The sequence below is a fragment of the Halichoerus grypus genome, chromosome 13 (assembly GCF_964656455.1).
Source record: "Halichoerus grypus chromosome 13, mHalGry1.hap1.1, whole genome shotgun sequence".
NCBI lineage: Eukaryota > Metazoa > Chordata > Mammalia > Carnivora > Phocidae > Halichoerus > Halichoerus grypus.
In genome coordinates, this window is record NC_135724.1 from 536,337 (window position 1) to 549,995 (window position 13,659).

The window sequence follows — 13,659 nt, forward strand, 5'->3', positions numbered from 1 at the left end:
GGACCATGAGCCACAGCACCCCACAGAGCTCCCGGCTCAGGGGCAGCGGGGCCGGCATCTCCCCAGGAGGCAGACCCCTTTGGGAAAGGAAGAAACACGTGCAGCCTCCCGTACCACAGGCAGAAAGCACGTGCCACACAAACCGCCCGTCTCCCCAGGGGCTGTCTCAGAAGCCATCGTGCCGCCAGGCCTGGTACGTTCCCCAGCCGCCCTCTGCACAGTGAGAGAGGCCCACAGAGACTCCCTGCTGTTCTCAGGAAATTTCAGACTTGGCCTCTGCCAGACGCAGGCCTTACCTCGGAGCTCACCATCAGCTCTGGGACACTGTGCACCATCGACACCGTGGCCGTGGACAGAGGCACCTGCTGCTGCCCGTTCTTACTCTGCAGCCTGCACACGAGAGAAGGCACACTGGGATGAACACCTGGAACTGACCAAGTACGCACAGAACGCGAGCGGGACTGCGGGGTAAGAGTCTCATCTACGCTTCAGGTGATGCTCGATCTCACTCTGCTGGCAGCTGCTGAAATGTCATCTGATGTCTGAAAGCAGACAGGAAAGCTCTCACCAAGAGCTCACGAGGATCTCCCGGAAATGAGCTGTGATAGCCACGCTGGAACAAGAAAATACAGGACAGTCCACACTGCTCTGCACATCTAATGGGGGTGACCGCCTGCTGCTGGTGGTAAAGGAGCCCCGGCAGCGAGGTGGGGGGCCGGGGCGGACCCGGGAGCCGGGAGGCGCAGGCCAACCGCGGATGCACAGTTTGCTTGGCTGCGAGGGAAAAGCAAACCCACTACGCCTGGGTGCGCATCAGACACACTCCAGTGCTTTCAGAACTTAACCAGAAAGGACGCCTCCCTGGGAGACAGACCTGAGTTGCCAGATAAGGAGGGTGCCTGCCATCTGCTGTCAGAGGTGGATGCCCCTTCGAATCTGTAGGTGACCCCCTCTCAAGCACCCAGAGGCACCACCTTTCACCCGAGAGCTGCCAGTACTTACTGGGTTAGGTCTTGGCCACACTCAGCACACAAGCCTTTCATGACAACTGGGTGGCTACATCCTTCCAGACGCACCAGAACCACGCTAGAAACAGAGATGAAAATGGTCCCAAATTAGGAAGGTAGAAAGTACGATCCCTTGGTTTACCACACGACCATAGGGGGTACACAGAGCCCGAGGTCCGGTACCGATTCTGCTAGCGACTTCCACCCAGCTCCCGCAGGTCACACCCCCTGCAGGGCTCCGCCTCCCCAGGGCCTCTCTCATGCAAACATGGCTGGAAGAGCCAGGGATGTCCTGTCAGGAGAGGAGACTCGGGAGATTATTAAGACTTGGGATACATTCTGATAACAATTCATAAACACGGAAGCTTATGTTCATACAGCAAGGAGCAACCTGGTATAACACCTACAAACGATAAATGTTGTCTCCCATATATCACTCCCAGTCTACAGAGAAGCTACACTTCACTGAAATTGTTCAGAACTACTATTATATTTCTGTTTTACCAACACAGAAATGGCAATTTCCTGCGTGCACGAGTATCAAGCTCTCGTCCGAAGTGGGGCAACTGGCATACACACCCCAAGGCTGTGTGGTCAGAGCACCACCGAGTCAGAGCTCTGGGGAAATAACTCGGTACCATGGGAGTCTGCTGATCCCACAGAGCCTCACCTAGACCCGGGAACCCAGGCACCTTCAGGCCAGCGTCTGTGAAGAGGGGCCTTTCTGGGTGCTTCCTCACAAAGGCCACAGACCAAAGAGACACCGTGAGGTCCGAGAGTCGGCCCACCAGTGAGTGCCGCACACTTCTCCTTCCTCACCCACACCGCCACAGAGCTTCTGGACCACAGAGGACTTTCAGGGCTCACAGAGGTACCAAATGGGTACCTGGTACCAGGGGCAGCACCCCCTCTTCCACAACCAAGCACTCCACAACCAGGCTTGCTGCCCCGTGCGTCCACAGCCCGGCAGCATGCTCGACCCCAAACCTCGGTGCTGGCATTCTTCAGGGAGGTGCTCTCCCATCTTTAGCACCCTTTAAACCGCTAGCTAGAATCTGCCCACCTCCCCAGTCTTCAACCAAGCCGCCCCTGCAGAGGACCACTCCGCTCCTCAGAACCTTCCCCGTCTGTATGGCACCTGCTCGAAGATGTCTTCTTGCTCCAGGCTCCTGTCCGTCTGACACTGGGGATCTATGTGCCAAGGAGTCCTGTCCCCCCTCCCCCCCCCCCCCGGCTCGCGTCTGCCTCCTCCGGCAGCCTGCACTTCTCCCACCTTCTACCACCAGCTTCTGTGCCGCTGGTGTCGGGGCTGCTAGCTGGCTCTGGCTTTGGGACCACGGCCCAGCTGGCTTTCTCCACTTGACTGGCTCTGCAGCACTTCGCCCAACCAAGGCCAGTCCCCGCTCAGATGCCCGCGTGAGAGCCCCTTCACCCTCCTTTCTGACCGCACACCACCCCCTCCGAGCGGCTGCCGGGGTCCAGGCCTCTCGGATCACAGCCCTCACGGCAGGCACCTCCGAATCAGCCCTTGCTCGGACACAAGACACACACCCTCCCGGGGAGCTGTCCGCAGAGCAGCCCACCTTGCAAACAACCTGCAATTTGGACTCTACCTGCCGGGGCCCCTTCCTTGCCCATCCTGGTCCCCTGCCTGCAGGAGGGGAAGCAACAGGCCCAGGAAGGTGGCCGTCTGAGAGGATAGGAGCAGAGCCGGCAAGAGGACTGACTTGCACTTTCCCAAAAGTCAAAGGTGTCTATCAACTGTTGGCTAATGGGTTTTTGAAGGGTTTGTCAGGCCTTCTGGAACCTGGCAAAAATCTGCTGCTTGCCCCCTGGAATGCTGGGGGTAGGTTTTATGAGAAACAGAGTAAACTGGTTCATTCACCAGTCTTCAGGGTTTACAAACGCTGATGTTGCTTGCATTTTAATGACAGGTTGTGGGGACCCACTGCCGCGGAAGAGCGCAGTCTGCACAAGCACCGCAGACGGAGGGGTTCCGGTCTCAGGCGCGGTGTGACCTGGTGGCCAGGCCTGCAGACGCTGCCCCTTCCTCTGTGCCCACGGCAGACAGATGCGAAACGTACAAAACAGTCTGCGTTTATTCACTTTACTCATTTCTACACTAAAACACGACCTGTGGATTATTTTTTCAGGAACACCAAAAAATGGACTAAGAAGATTTCACCAATCTTTCCTAAAATGTTAACCCGAAGATGCACCTGGTGCCTCTAGCTCAACCAATAAACAGGTCGAAACACTTTGGGCAGTACGTGTTTCCATTCTGTAGTCAGCTTTTTTCATTTTCTTAACAGTGTTTTTCGAAGATAAGGTTTTAAATTTTGATCCAGTTCAATTTATCAGATATTTTGTGTTCTTAAGAAATCTTTGTCGGGCACCTGGGTGGCTCAGTCGTTAAGCGTCTGCCTTTGGCTCAGGTCATGATCCAGGGGTCCTGGGATCGAGCCCCGCATCGGGCTCCCTGCTCCATGGGAAGCCTGCTTCTCCCTCTCCCTCTCCCCCTGCTTGTGTTCCCTCTCTCGCTGTGTCTCTCTCTGTCAAATAAATAAATAAAATCTTTATAAAAAAAAAAAAAGAAATCTTTGTCTTACCCAGATCACCAAGATTCAAGGGGAACCCCAAGGGGGTGGGGCGACTAATTCTAGAGGATTAACTGTCCTCCAGCAGGTGGAAGCTTCTAAGACAGCTCCCACAAGGTGACAGGAAGCAGGCGTGGGATTGGGGGGCGGGGGAGGAGCAAGGCCACACCGCACAGGTGAGGGGCACTAGGCTTCAGATCCCCCCAGCTAAGAGCACGCTGAAAGTGGCGGCTTGGAGACCAATGGGTCTGGAACCTGCAGGTGGTGCTGGGAAGGGAGCCAGGGGTGGGGTGAGCAGACAAACTCTAAATGCACAAGTGCAGGCAGGAGATGCCGGGAGAAGTGTGAACCAAGAGACACGGGAGTGCCGTGGACACTCTCGGACGTTCCCGGACACACCTGCCAGGAACAGATACAGAAAGGACCAGTAAGTCCGCCTGGAGAACAGAGCGAGGGGAGCACAGGTACCTCCAGCCGCCACACAGCTGAACGCATGCCTGTCTGGATGTGGACGGGGCCAGGCTTGGGGCACAGGTCTGGTGGGCTGTGCATCCCAGGCCAGGGCACCACCATCTCATAGAAAACAGACGGCAGGCCTTTGTGGACCCCCAACAATTAAGGCAGAGGCAGAAAAAAGAATGTCAATTTAAAAAAAAAAAACCAGGGCGCCTGGGTGGCTCAGTTGGTTAAGCGACTGCCTTCGGCTCAGGTCATGATCCTGGAGTCCCTGGATCGAGTCCCGCATCGGGCTCCCTGCTCAGCAGGGGGTCTGCTTCTCCCTCTGACCCTCCCCCCTCTCATGTGCTCTCTCTCTCTCATTCTCTCTCTCAAATAAATAAATAAAATCTTTAATAAAAAAAATAAAAAACAAAACCGAACCACTGCTCACAAAGGCTGAGTAGCCAGCATCACAAGAGATGCTAGGGAACAAACACTTTGAGAAAGAAAAAGCTGTCAGAGGTAAGCGCCCCCAGGAGAGACCAGACAGGGTGAAAATCGCACCCAGACCAAGATGTGCACACCTTGACTGGGAGTGGTTTCCAAGGCACACGTGTGTCAAAACTCACCAAACTACGCAGTTACAATGCGCATCTACACTGGCTGACTACCAACTAATGAGGCCCACGCACCGGACCTGCTGAGGAAGGCTTGTGGTGACCTTCCAAAGGGCCGTGTGGTAGAGCCCCACAGCGAGGCCCAGAGGAGGACGGGGCCGGCCCCCGGGCTGCAGCTGAGTCCTGACCCCCCAGCACCATCCAGTCACCAGGGGGTTTCTGGGGTCACCCTTGCAGGGCAACCCCGGCGAAGGCAGGCGTGCCATCCCGGGTGACAGCTACAACAGCCTGCCTTGTCATGACCCCTGGGACCTCACTGGGCCACTCCATGGCCACTGGGACCCACGTGCTTGGCCCGGGACATGCTCCCAAGTGCTGCTGGAAGTCTCCCCAACACAGGGGCTCCCTCTGCTCAGACCAGCCTGCTATTCACCACCTCTGCCTCATCCTTCGGTCTGAACCCAAGCCCAGAGCCGCACCTCCTCCCGGAAGCCCTCCCAGCTCCCCCTGCTCTAGGTGACACACAGTACACCCTCCACCGGGCTGTAACTCGAAGGTCCAGCAGGCACAGAATCCTTGACAGAGCGGGGAGGCGCCAGCAGGCACCCAGGAGGCAGGTGCACATGAAAGGACACAAAGGTGGGGGCACACAAGCCAACCACTCCGCACGTCCTTGGCAGTGTGGCCTGAGTATGTACCTTTCTCTAGAAAGCCTTGCACCTACAGATCACATTAAAGGTCATGTAACCTTCTGCGCTGGGGTCAAAGAGTTTTGCCTGTGGTATTCCACAGAGCAGATCTGGGCTCAGTCGGCTGTGTTGCTCCCCGGGGGAAACAGGGCAGCGTCTGGAGGCACCTCTGGCTGTCACGATGTGGGGGCAGTGACTGGCATCTGCAGGGTGGGGCCAGGGGTGCTGTTAAGCACCTTGCCGTGCACAGGGTGCCCCTTGCGAGCCCAGTGCAGACAATCAAGAGATGGGTGTCAGCTTAGAAGCCTGTCCTGGTGGATACCCAGAGCTGTGTGCACCAGCAGCCCCCACCCGCAGGAGAGCAGGGACAGCCGGGGAGCAGGCACAGGGAGGCCCCTGCTCTCAAAGGTACTTGGGACAAGTCCAATCACCCTAAAGCCTGAAGAGAATATTTAATGTTGACAATGACAATCACAGGAGACAGTACCACACAAAGCTTCTACAAGGACTCCCCCTGTGGTGATATGACACGTGTGTCACAGTCATATGACACGTGTAAGAGATACACGGATCACTCACACATCAACTTAATCCCTCATAAACTGCCTTCATTTCAAAACTCAATGTCTCCTCTCCTTGACACGAGTCACCCATAGTGTTGGGAGCTCAAACTCCACATTTGTGAATATTAACAGAGGATTTGCTAAATTTAAGCACGAGGTCTCCACTTGGAATTCATCCTGGCAGTGCGTGTCCCATTTCGCCTCATGTGGCGGTGGGCTCAGCACCAGTGGGTGAGTCCACGCAGGAAGGGTGTGGGGAGAGCAGGTGGTATGCATTCATCCAATGCAAAACAAAACATCATGCAATTTTCACAGAGTACCCAAGTCTGAAGACACCATGTGCTACAATCTAGCAAAGTGGGCCCCAAACCAAGCAGCATCCCACTAGAAACCCACCGTGTCAAACCCACCGTGTCATACACCCATCCATGCAGGATGCTAAGACCACACCCGCCAGGTTAGGGGAGGAAGTATTTAAAAACACAACATCATCTCCACTCACAGGGTGGGAGCCCCAGGTCTTCACAGAAATGTTTCTGACAAATGTTGGCCAAAGAGAAATAAAAGATGCCGTGTGCTGCCGCCAAGCCCCCCGGGCCTGTGCCGTCTCTGGAATTTCTGCAACCCAGGGAGGACGGCAGGCGAGGCCTGGGGCTCAGAGCGGCACACCGGGCTGGACCGCACCACACAGGCCGCACAGCTCATGACAGTTTGTGACTACCCCCAAAGGACTCAGAATGAACTGTCTGTCCCACCCAGCCACATGGATACGCACACATGGTCCGAAGTACAGCATCTCAAGAACATCCAGTCTAAATGAAACGGAGAGTAAAGGGACTGCATTCTTTGTCTGAATTAAAAGATCATTCAGAATGGTTTTGCAGGGTCAGAGCGGAGTACAACATTATCCAGTGGACTGACTACTTCTCCTGCATCTTTGCATGGGCCAAAAGAATGCTCAAAAAAGTGAAGGAATGGCCAAGAGAGAGGGAAAGTATTTTTAAAAAAGTAACAGTAATGTCCTTTTTCAGTATAAGATGATTTCCTTTTTCAGTATAAGATGACTTCATTTTTGCAGATACTGATGCAAGACAGGAATGAAAGGGTTAGTGTTTCTACCCTCAGCCCAACAAACCGCCACCAGTGCCACACCCTAAGGGGAGTGGCACGCTGTGACATCTAGAGAAAATACTTCAGCCAAGGAGACCAGCCCCAGAAGGTCACGTCAGTCACTAATAAATGTTAACCTTCCTGGTCTGTCCTTGAAAAAAAATCCATAGGAAAATCATAAAATGCAATTTCTGAAGAAGTTATTTTCCCCCAAATACACAAACTCTCTTGAATCTTTTGTATGCATCGGCTTTCGTGTCTGCTCTGACGGGAAGGCCAGAGGGCACGGTGGGGGGGGAGGGGGCGGCGGTATCAGAAAGAGCAGAGGGTGAGGAAGGTGGGTACCCTGAACTCTGTGCTCGTAGAAGCCATCCCCGTTAAATGCTGGGTCTGACCGTTCCCTTCTCCTTGCAGATTAGGAGAGCTCAAGGCCCTCCTCCAAATGCCACACACAGAGCTTAGTGTATGAGTGCACGGGGGAAAGCATATTCTGTGCACCCAGATCCTGGTTCCTAAATGTCATTCTCCATTAAAAGGAAGCAGGACTTCTTGGAGAAATGGGTGATTCCAGAGCTCGGGAGCAGGAGCCTCAATACCATTCGTGTCAGAAAACATGGCCACGCTCTCAGACCGACGGGGCCTCACCACAGGGGTCAGCTCGACGGGCTCCCACTGGCCAAACCTGGGACAACTGGAGCATCAGGGCAAATAACAGTAGTGGACAATAAGAACCCAAGAGTCTACACCGTTAAATTAACTGTTCTTATAGGAGAAAGCCAATCCAGAAATAAAGATGAACAACAGACTTAAGAACGTCACCACTGGACAATCCTGATAAAAACAAAAATACAGGAGATTCAGACAAGAGTCATCAAGATGCCAGAAACGACGGGTGACCATCTGATGCGAGAATTTAAGATATTTACTGAGGAAGAAAGTATCTCTCACAAGACACTTAGCAATTACACCAGGAAAATTAGTAAGTTTTCACCACAGCCGCCACCTAACAAACCAGAACGGGACAAACTGAGGCCACCTGCTGCCTGATGGGCCCGCTCAGGACACACAGGCGCTCTGGCAACTCCTGCCCAAGTGTACACCACAGTGTGAACTGGCAGCCCGTCTGCAAAACCACCAGCTGATAATGAGAAGAAAAAGGAGGAACCACCCAAGGTTAGAGACCCAGGAGCTCTGACAGCTGAGCCTAACACATGACCTGGGGTTTCTTTTGCTCCCAAGGACAATACTGGCCCATGAGGGAGATCCAATGAGCAGAAAATAGCCCTGCATGGACATTATTTCTGATTCTGATCATTGTACCATGGGTTAGGTAAGAGAATTTTTTTAGGAAATCGAAATATTTAGGGATAAAGTGCATCACATCTGCAACTTACTCCTCAACCTCAGGAAGAAAAATACCACATGTGGAGGGGGAAGAAAGGTAAAGCAGATATGGCAACATGCTGACCTCTGGAAAATCCATGTGACACTTATATGAGAAGTCTTGGTACTACTCTTGCAACTTTTCTCTAGGTCTGGAATTATGTCCACAAAGAAGCACAAAGGTACACCAGCTTTGTGACTATTGCAGGGGCAGGTGAGGTGCCAGCAACAGGGCGCAGAGCAGCGGCGGCAGCTGAAGCACCCCCACTGTCTGTCATTCAAGCTGGGCCCACACGGAAGTGAGAGCCAGGACAGAGCCACTTCAGAGCACGCCGGCCACCTCCGGCCTGGTGACTGAAGGCGTGCTTGTCAGAGACAAGACCCAAAGCATCTGAAGAAACTAAAATAAAAACAGACGACCCATTCCCAGTGCCATAGAAAAACTACAAACAGAGCTACTGAGATTCCACAAAGCAATTCTGTACAGAATTCTCTTAAACCTGTATGCACCTCCACTGTGGCCTCCTAGGACTTACTTGACGAAACTCCATTTTTCTAACATGCCTCAAAAGCAAGTGGCACCACCACACCCAGACCCCCCTGCACTGCGGGGTTACACAGGCAGGGAAGGACTCCCAGCCTCGGGGAGGCCAACCGCCTCCCTGGCCTCAGAATTTCAACATTGTCTCCAGGATGCACCCCAGAGTGCTGCTAAGTTCTTCAATATAGCATGCCGGCAACTTTAAATGCTTCCAGCCTTAAACAGCAATAGCCACCCCGCCCCCATGCTCAGATGAAAAGCACTGCAGGGGACATACGGTATCAGCTAACACGTAAGGCAGACTGAGCTCCATCACCCCACCAACTCACAGCCAGCACAAGAGACCAGTCAGGTGGGAGGACACTAGCAGCACCCACAATTCAAAGCACCACCACAAAACCATGAACGTCTTCTAAAAGTTTCTTCAAAATACAAAGACTAAACAGGTCAACATTTAGCTCAAGTTCGTGAAGTTCTAAGGAATTTTATAAATATAAAGTGCTAAGTGAGAAATATTTAAGATCTAGTTACCGTCTTTAAAAATTATATTTATCTTTTAAGATATTACACAAATACTTTGAAATTGATTCGTTCTACTTTGTCTAGATTCTCACTCCCCTAAATAAAAAAAAAAGCACTTTTTCTGAGACAACTGATATATTACTTCCTTTGTTACCACTTTTGGCTTTACTATCAGTATTTATGCCATTCAAAAAACGATGTATGAAGTTAAAGATTTGCCCATTCCTCTGTAACCAGATATTTGATTTCATATACTTTGAAATTAACTTTAAACATGAAAATGGAAATAAATACGGTGATGCATGCTACCATCTATTGAAACCTACCCATCAGTTTTTAGGCAGACCAAGCTTCAAAGCCCATTTGGTCCAAAAGTCTTTATTTAAAGGATTAGACAAGATACCTAAAAATCAAAAGAACTGCAATAAAATTAAATCTTGCATGCATATAGAATTAAGTAGATAAAAAGGCCAATGGTTTTCTGGTTAAGTGAAAACTGGAAAAAACAAAAAAATTCATTTGAAGTGGATTCAATTAAATGAAGTGACAATTTCCCCAATTTTAGACACAAATGTCTTTTAATGGCGTAATCTTTTTTTAAATGTATTTTTTAAGGTTTTATTTATTTATTTGTCAGAGAGAGAGAGAGCGCGCATGCACAAGCAGGGGGAGCGGCAGGCAGAGGAAGAAGCAGGCTTCTCACTGAGCAAGGAGCCAGGGATCCTGGGATCACGACCTGAGCCAAAGGCAGATGCTTAACTGACTGAGCCACCCAGGTGTCCCCCGAGTAATCTTTTAAATAATGCAGATGTCAACAGAGAAGGATAAGATCATTTAACTAAAAGAATGTTCTAGTTCATCAAGGTGGTTCAATATTGGGTTGGAAAAGTAGTTTCCTTACTTCCAAGGCAAGCCCTCTACAGATAAGTATTGTAGTGCACCAGTGAGCTGCGCTTAGAATTTTAAACCCCGCACAACCTAACTTTAGAATCTCAGGCTATTAAGTTTTCTTTAAGAGTTTCTCTGAGATTTTTTTTGTTCTAACACCTACGAAGCGTGCATGGGACAGTTGTGCTTGGTCAGTGATGCTGGAACCCTCCTCAGCAGCACTCACCCCAGACCCTGGCTGATGCAGACATTCTTCTGTAGACAGACTACGGGGCACAGAAGGAACTGGACAGATGTCAGTTACAGATACCAACCCCCCCCCACCCCCTTCAGTCCTAAGCCACCACCAGACGTGTCCCCAGATTATTTCATATATCCTCCTTTGGGACTTCACTGCCTCCCAGTGAATGATAACAGACATAAAAGCAGACAGGTGGGAAGGAAGGACATCATTAGATAAACTGATCATTAATAGATTAAGTTTCGGACACATCATGCCATGTCAGAATATTTTCAAGTAAAAATACTTTTAATCACGTGGAAATTATAAAGACAAATACGTACCCTCATTCTATCTACTTCCCCACACTGGGACTCTCTGGATGCAACATGGTCTAAGGAGAGAGCAGCATGGCGTAGGACGACGATGAGAAGCCTCAGCAAGGTGAGGTGCTGGGCACGTCAAAACCCCCTGGGGACCCCAGTGCCCTCCCTCCCTCCCTCCCTCCCTGTCAGAGGAGGAAGGATACAGTTCCTACCTCTACCTGAGAGCAGGTACAAAACATACAGGTCAGAATGATAGTCTAGCGATTATTTCAACTACAGCCAGAAGCAGTTCCTACAGCTAACTGTCTGCTGCCTGAGAATAACCGCTGATGTGTCAGAGAAATCCCACCAATGCCAGTGATGATGGAGGCAGCAAGGACAGCTCCAAGCAGGTGAGCCTGGCTGTGCTAGTGCTTTACCCACATCTCCAGGAGAAATACTATCATCAGACTCTGGAGAGCCTTCTGATGAACCACAGCAGGAAGATACCCTAAATCTCAAACACCAAAAACACAAAAAGGAAAGGACTTCTCAGCACGGAGAGCTTGTCATCAGGTTAGTTACTTGGTTGACTGGTGAGATTAACGTATAGGGTTACTCTGCTTTGCTAGTCTGGCTGATGTGATCAAAGCATTGCACATGGAGTTTCTAACCAGCTGCAACTAGTCCCTGATCTGCCTGGGCCCTACTGGCCTTTTCTGGATAACTGGAGGAAGAGAAGGAAATGAAGAACCCTTCCCCTCAGGAATCTTCTACACAGTGACACACCAGCATTGGGCTTCATCTCCCCAACTATGGGCTCACAGGTTTAGGTAGGCTCTGACCTCAAAGTAATGATGGCAGCATGCCACAGCGTGCCAGATGTACAGCCCAGCGAGCGTCTCCCTTCCAGAGGAGACCAGCCAGACAGCTCCAGTGGAGGGTGCAGCCCCAAGGCAGCTCCCATCCCACCCTGCCTGCATTCACTGGGCAGGCGTGGGCCCTCACCCCAAGGCCGAGGACCAGGGTGCCCTCTCCAAACAATGAGTGGGAAGAAGTGGACACAGGAAAAGGCTTGTGGGGTTGGGACGGAGGCCAGGGGTGTTTGGTGGACAGGGGCAGGAAGGAGATGCTCAACAGCTGCAGTTAGTGCAGCCACAGGGAGAGGAGCAGAGACCAGAGCGAACGGCACAACCAGCCGGCTGGAGTGCGCAGAAGGGGACCGAGCACCTAAGAGCCTAAGATGTACTGTGGCCCCGGCAGAGGGAAGCCGCGCACCACCCACCGCAGCAGGAAGCAGAATGCTCACCTGCCGGGTTTCTGCTCCTGACAGCGAAAGCATGAGTCATGTCTACATTACACCCCTGTACCCACACATCAACACAATCTCAGGGCACAACACCGGTAAACTGACACAAGGTGCAGATGCACACCTTCGTCCACTTAAAAAGAGAACACAGTCCCTTATGAGGTTGAAACGGGGGTATAAGCAGCTAGAACGCGCTACTCCTGTGTTATCCTGAACTACCCGCGCTGAGGCTGCACCCCCTTCCTGAGCTACGCTGCACAACCGCACCAGCCTTTACAACCGCGTTTCTTGAGCTTTACGAGCAGCCCAAGAAGCGCACCCCACCCCCAGCAGTTTACACCACGGTAACGAGGTGGAGCGCGCCTGGTCGTCCCGTCCGCGCAGCCGGGGGGCGGGGGGGGGGCACCTACAGAAGGAGACCGAACGCCCTGATCTCCTAAGGACTGCGCTTTCGGCGGCTGTTTAATAAGTCAAATGCCGCGGTAGTGACTGTGACAAGTAGTGACTGCGGTCCGACTTTAGAAAGACCCTCAGACGCGCAAAGTTCTCCCCGAGCTCAGTCCCTTTAGCTGCAGCGCCGGGGACCCTTTCCTGCCCAGTGCCCGGCCCAGGACCCCTGCAGACCCCGCCCCCCGGACCCCACTCACCCGGGGGCCACCACCTGGCCTGGCTGCGCACACAGCTCCCGCACCACGCCGGCGCGCTCCGACCTCAGCCTGCGCTCGGCGCGCACGCAGCCCCCGGAGCCAGCCCGGGCAGGGGCGGGACCGGCGGGCTGCGCGGAGGCGGCGGCCTCACACACGGCTAGCACGGAGCCGATACGCACGGCCGCGCCCGCCGCCACCCTCCACTCGAGCAGGCGCAGCGGCCCGGGGCCCGGGCAGCGCACCTCGGCCACGGCCACCGGCGGGGCGCCCTCGGCGGGAACGCGGCCCGCGGGCGGCGCCTCCATCGCGGCCGGGCGGGGTCGCTGTGGGAAGGCGGGTGGGCGGGACGCTCAGGGCCCGGTGCCCATCGCGGGTGGGTGGGCGGGACGGCGACCCCGGCTCAGGCGGCGAAGGCGACGGCGCTGCAATTCGCGCTCCGGCACCGGCTTCCACCCGCCGCCCGGCCCGCGCCAACTTCCGGGACAGCGTCTGACGTCACGTGACGCCGCGTGCGTGCGTTGCGGGGCCCGCGTGTAAACACACGCCCACGCGGGACCCAAGAGGCGCTGCGTCGGACGCGGGTGCCCGGAGCGTCGTGGGAGCCGGCCCGACGGGAACAGCGTGGCCACGCCCCATGTACCCCGGGAGCTCCTGCGGCGTGGGGCTGCGGGTCCCGGCGTGCAGCGCGCGCCGCAGCCCTGAATCCCCGGCATGCACTGCAAGGTCCCGGCATGCCGCGCGCTCCCCTGTCCCACAACTCCCTTGGTGAGCCGGGGCCCAGGGTCGTTAAACTATGAGTCCCGGCATGCAACGCGGGCCGCTG

The 13,659-nt window shown here is 53.6% G+C and overlaps 1 protein-coding gene across 6 annotated transcripts in view; it reads right to left on the minus strand.

Moving 5' to 3' along the window:
* Positions 1-13,321, minus strand: part of CTDP1 (CTD phosphatase subunit 1) — a 56,296-nt gene extending 42,975 nt beyond the window's left edge. For 2 of the 6 annotated variants that reach the window (XM_036090475.2, XM_036090474.2), the window contains exons 1-3: positions 12,837-13,321; positions 1,003-1,086; positions 297-390 (exon numbers count right to left, since the gene is read on the minus strand). In XM_036090475.2, coding sequence (XP_035946368.2) covers positions 297-390; positions 1,003-1,086; positions 12,837-13,141 — 483 coding nt within the window. In that variant the 5' untranslated portion in view covers positions 13,142-13,321. Of the gene's footprint in view, positions 1-296; positions 391-1,002; positions 1,087-12,836 lie in introns of those variants that run through there. The other 4 variants (XM_078060148.1, XM_036090471.2, XM_078060149.1 and 1 more) reach the window with 4 other exon arrangements.
* Between the last annotated feature and the right edge of the window lie 338 nt (positions 13,322-13,659).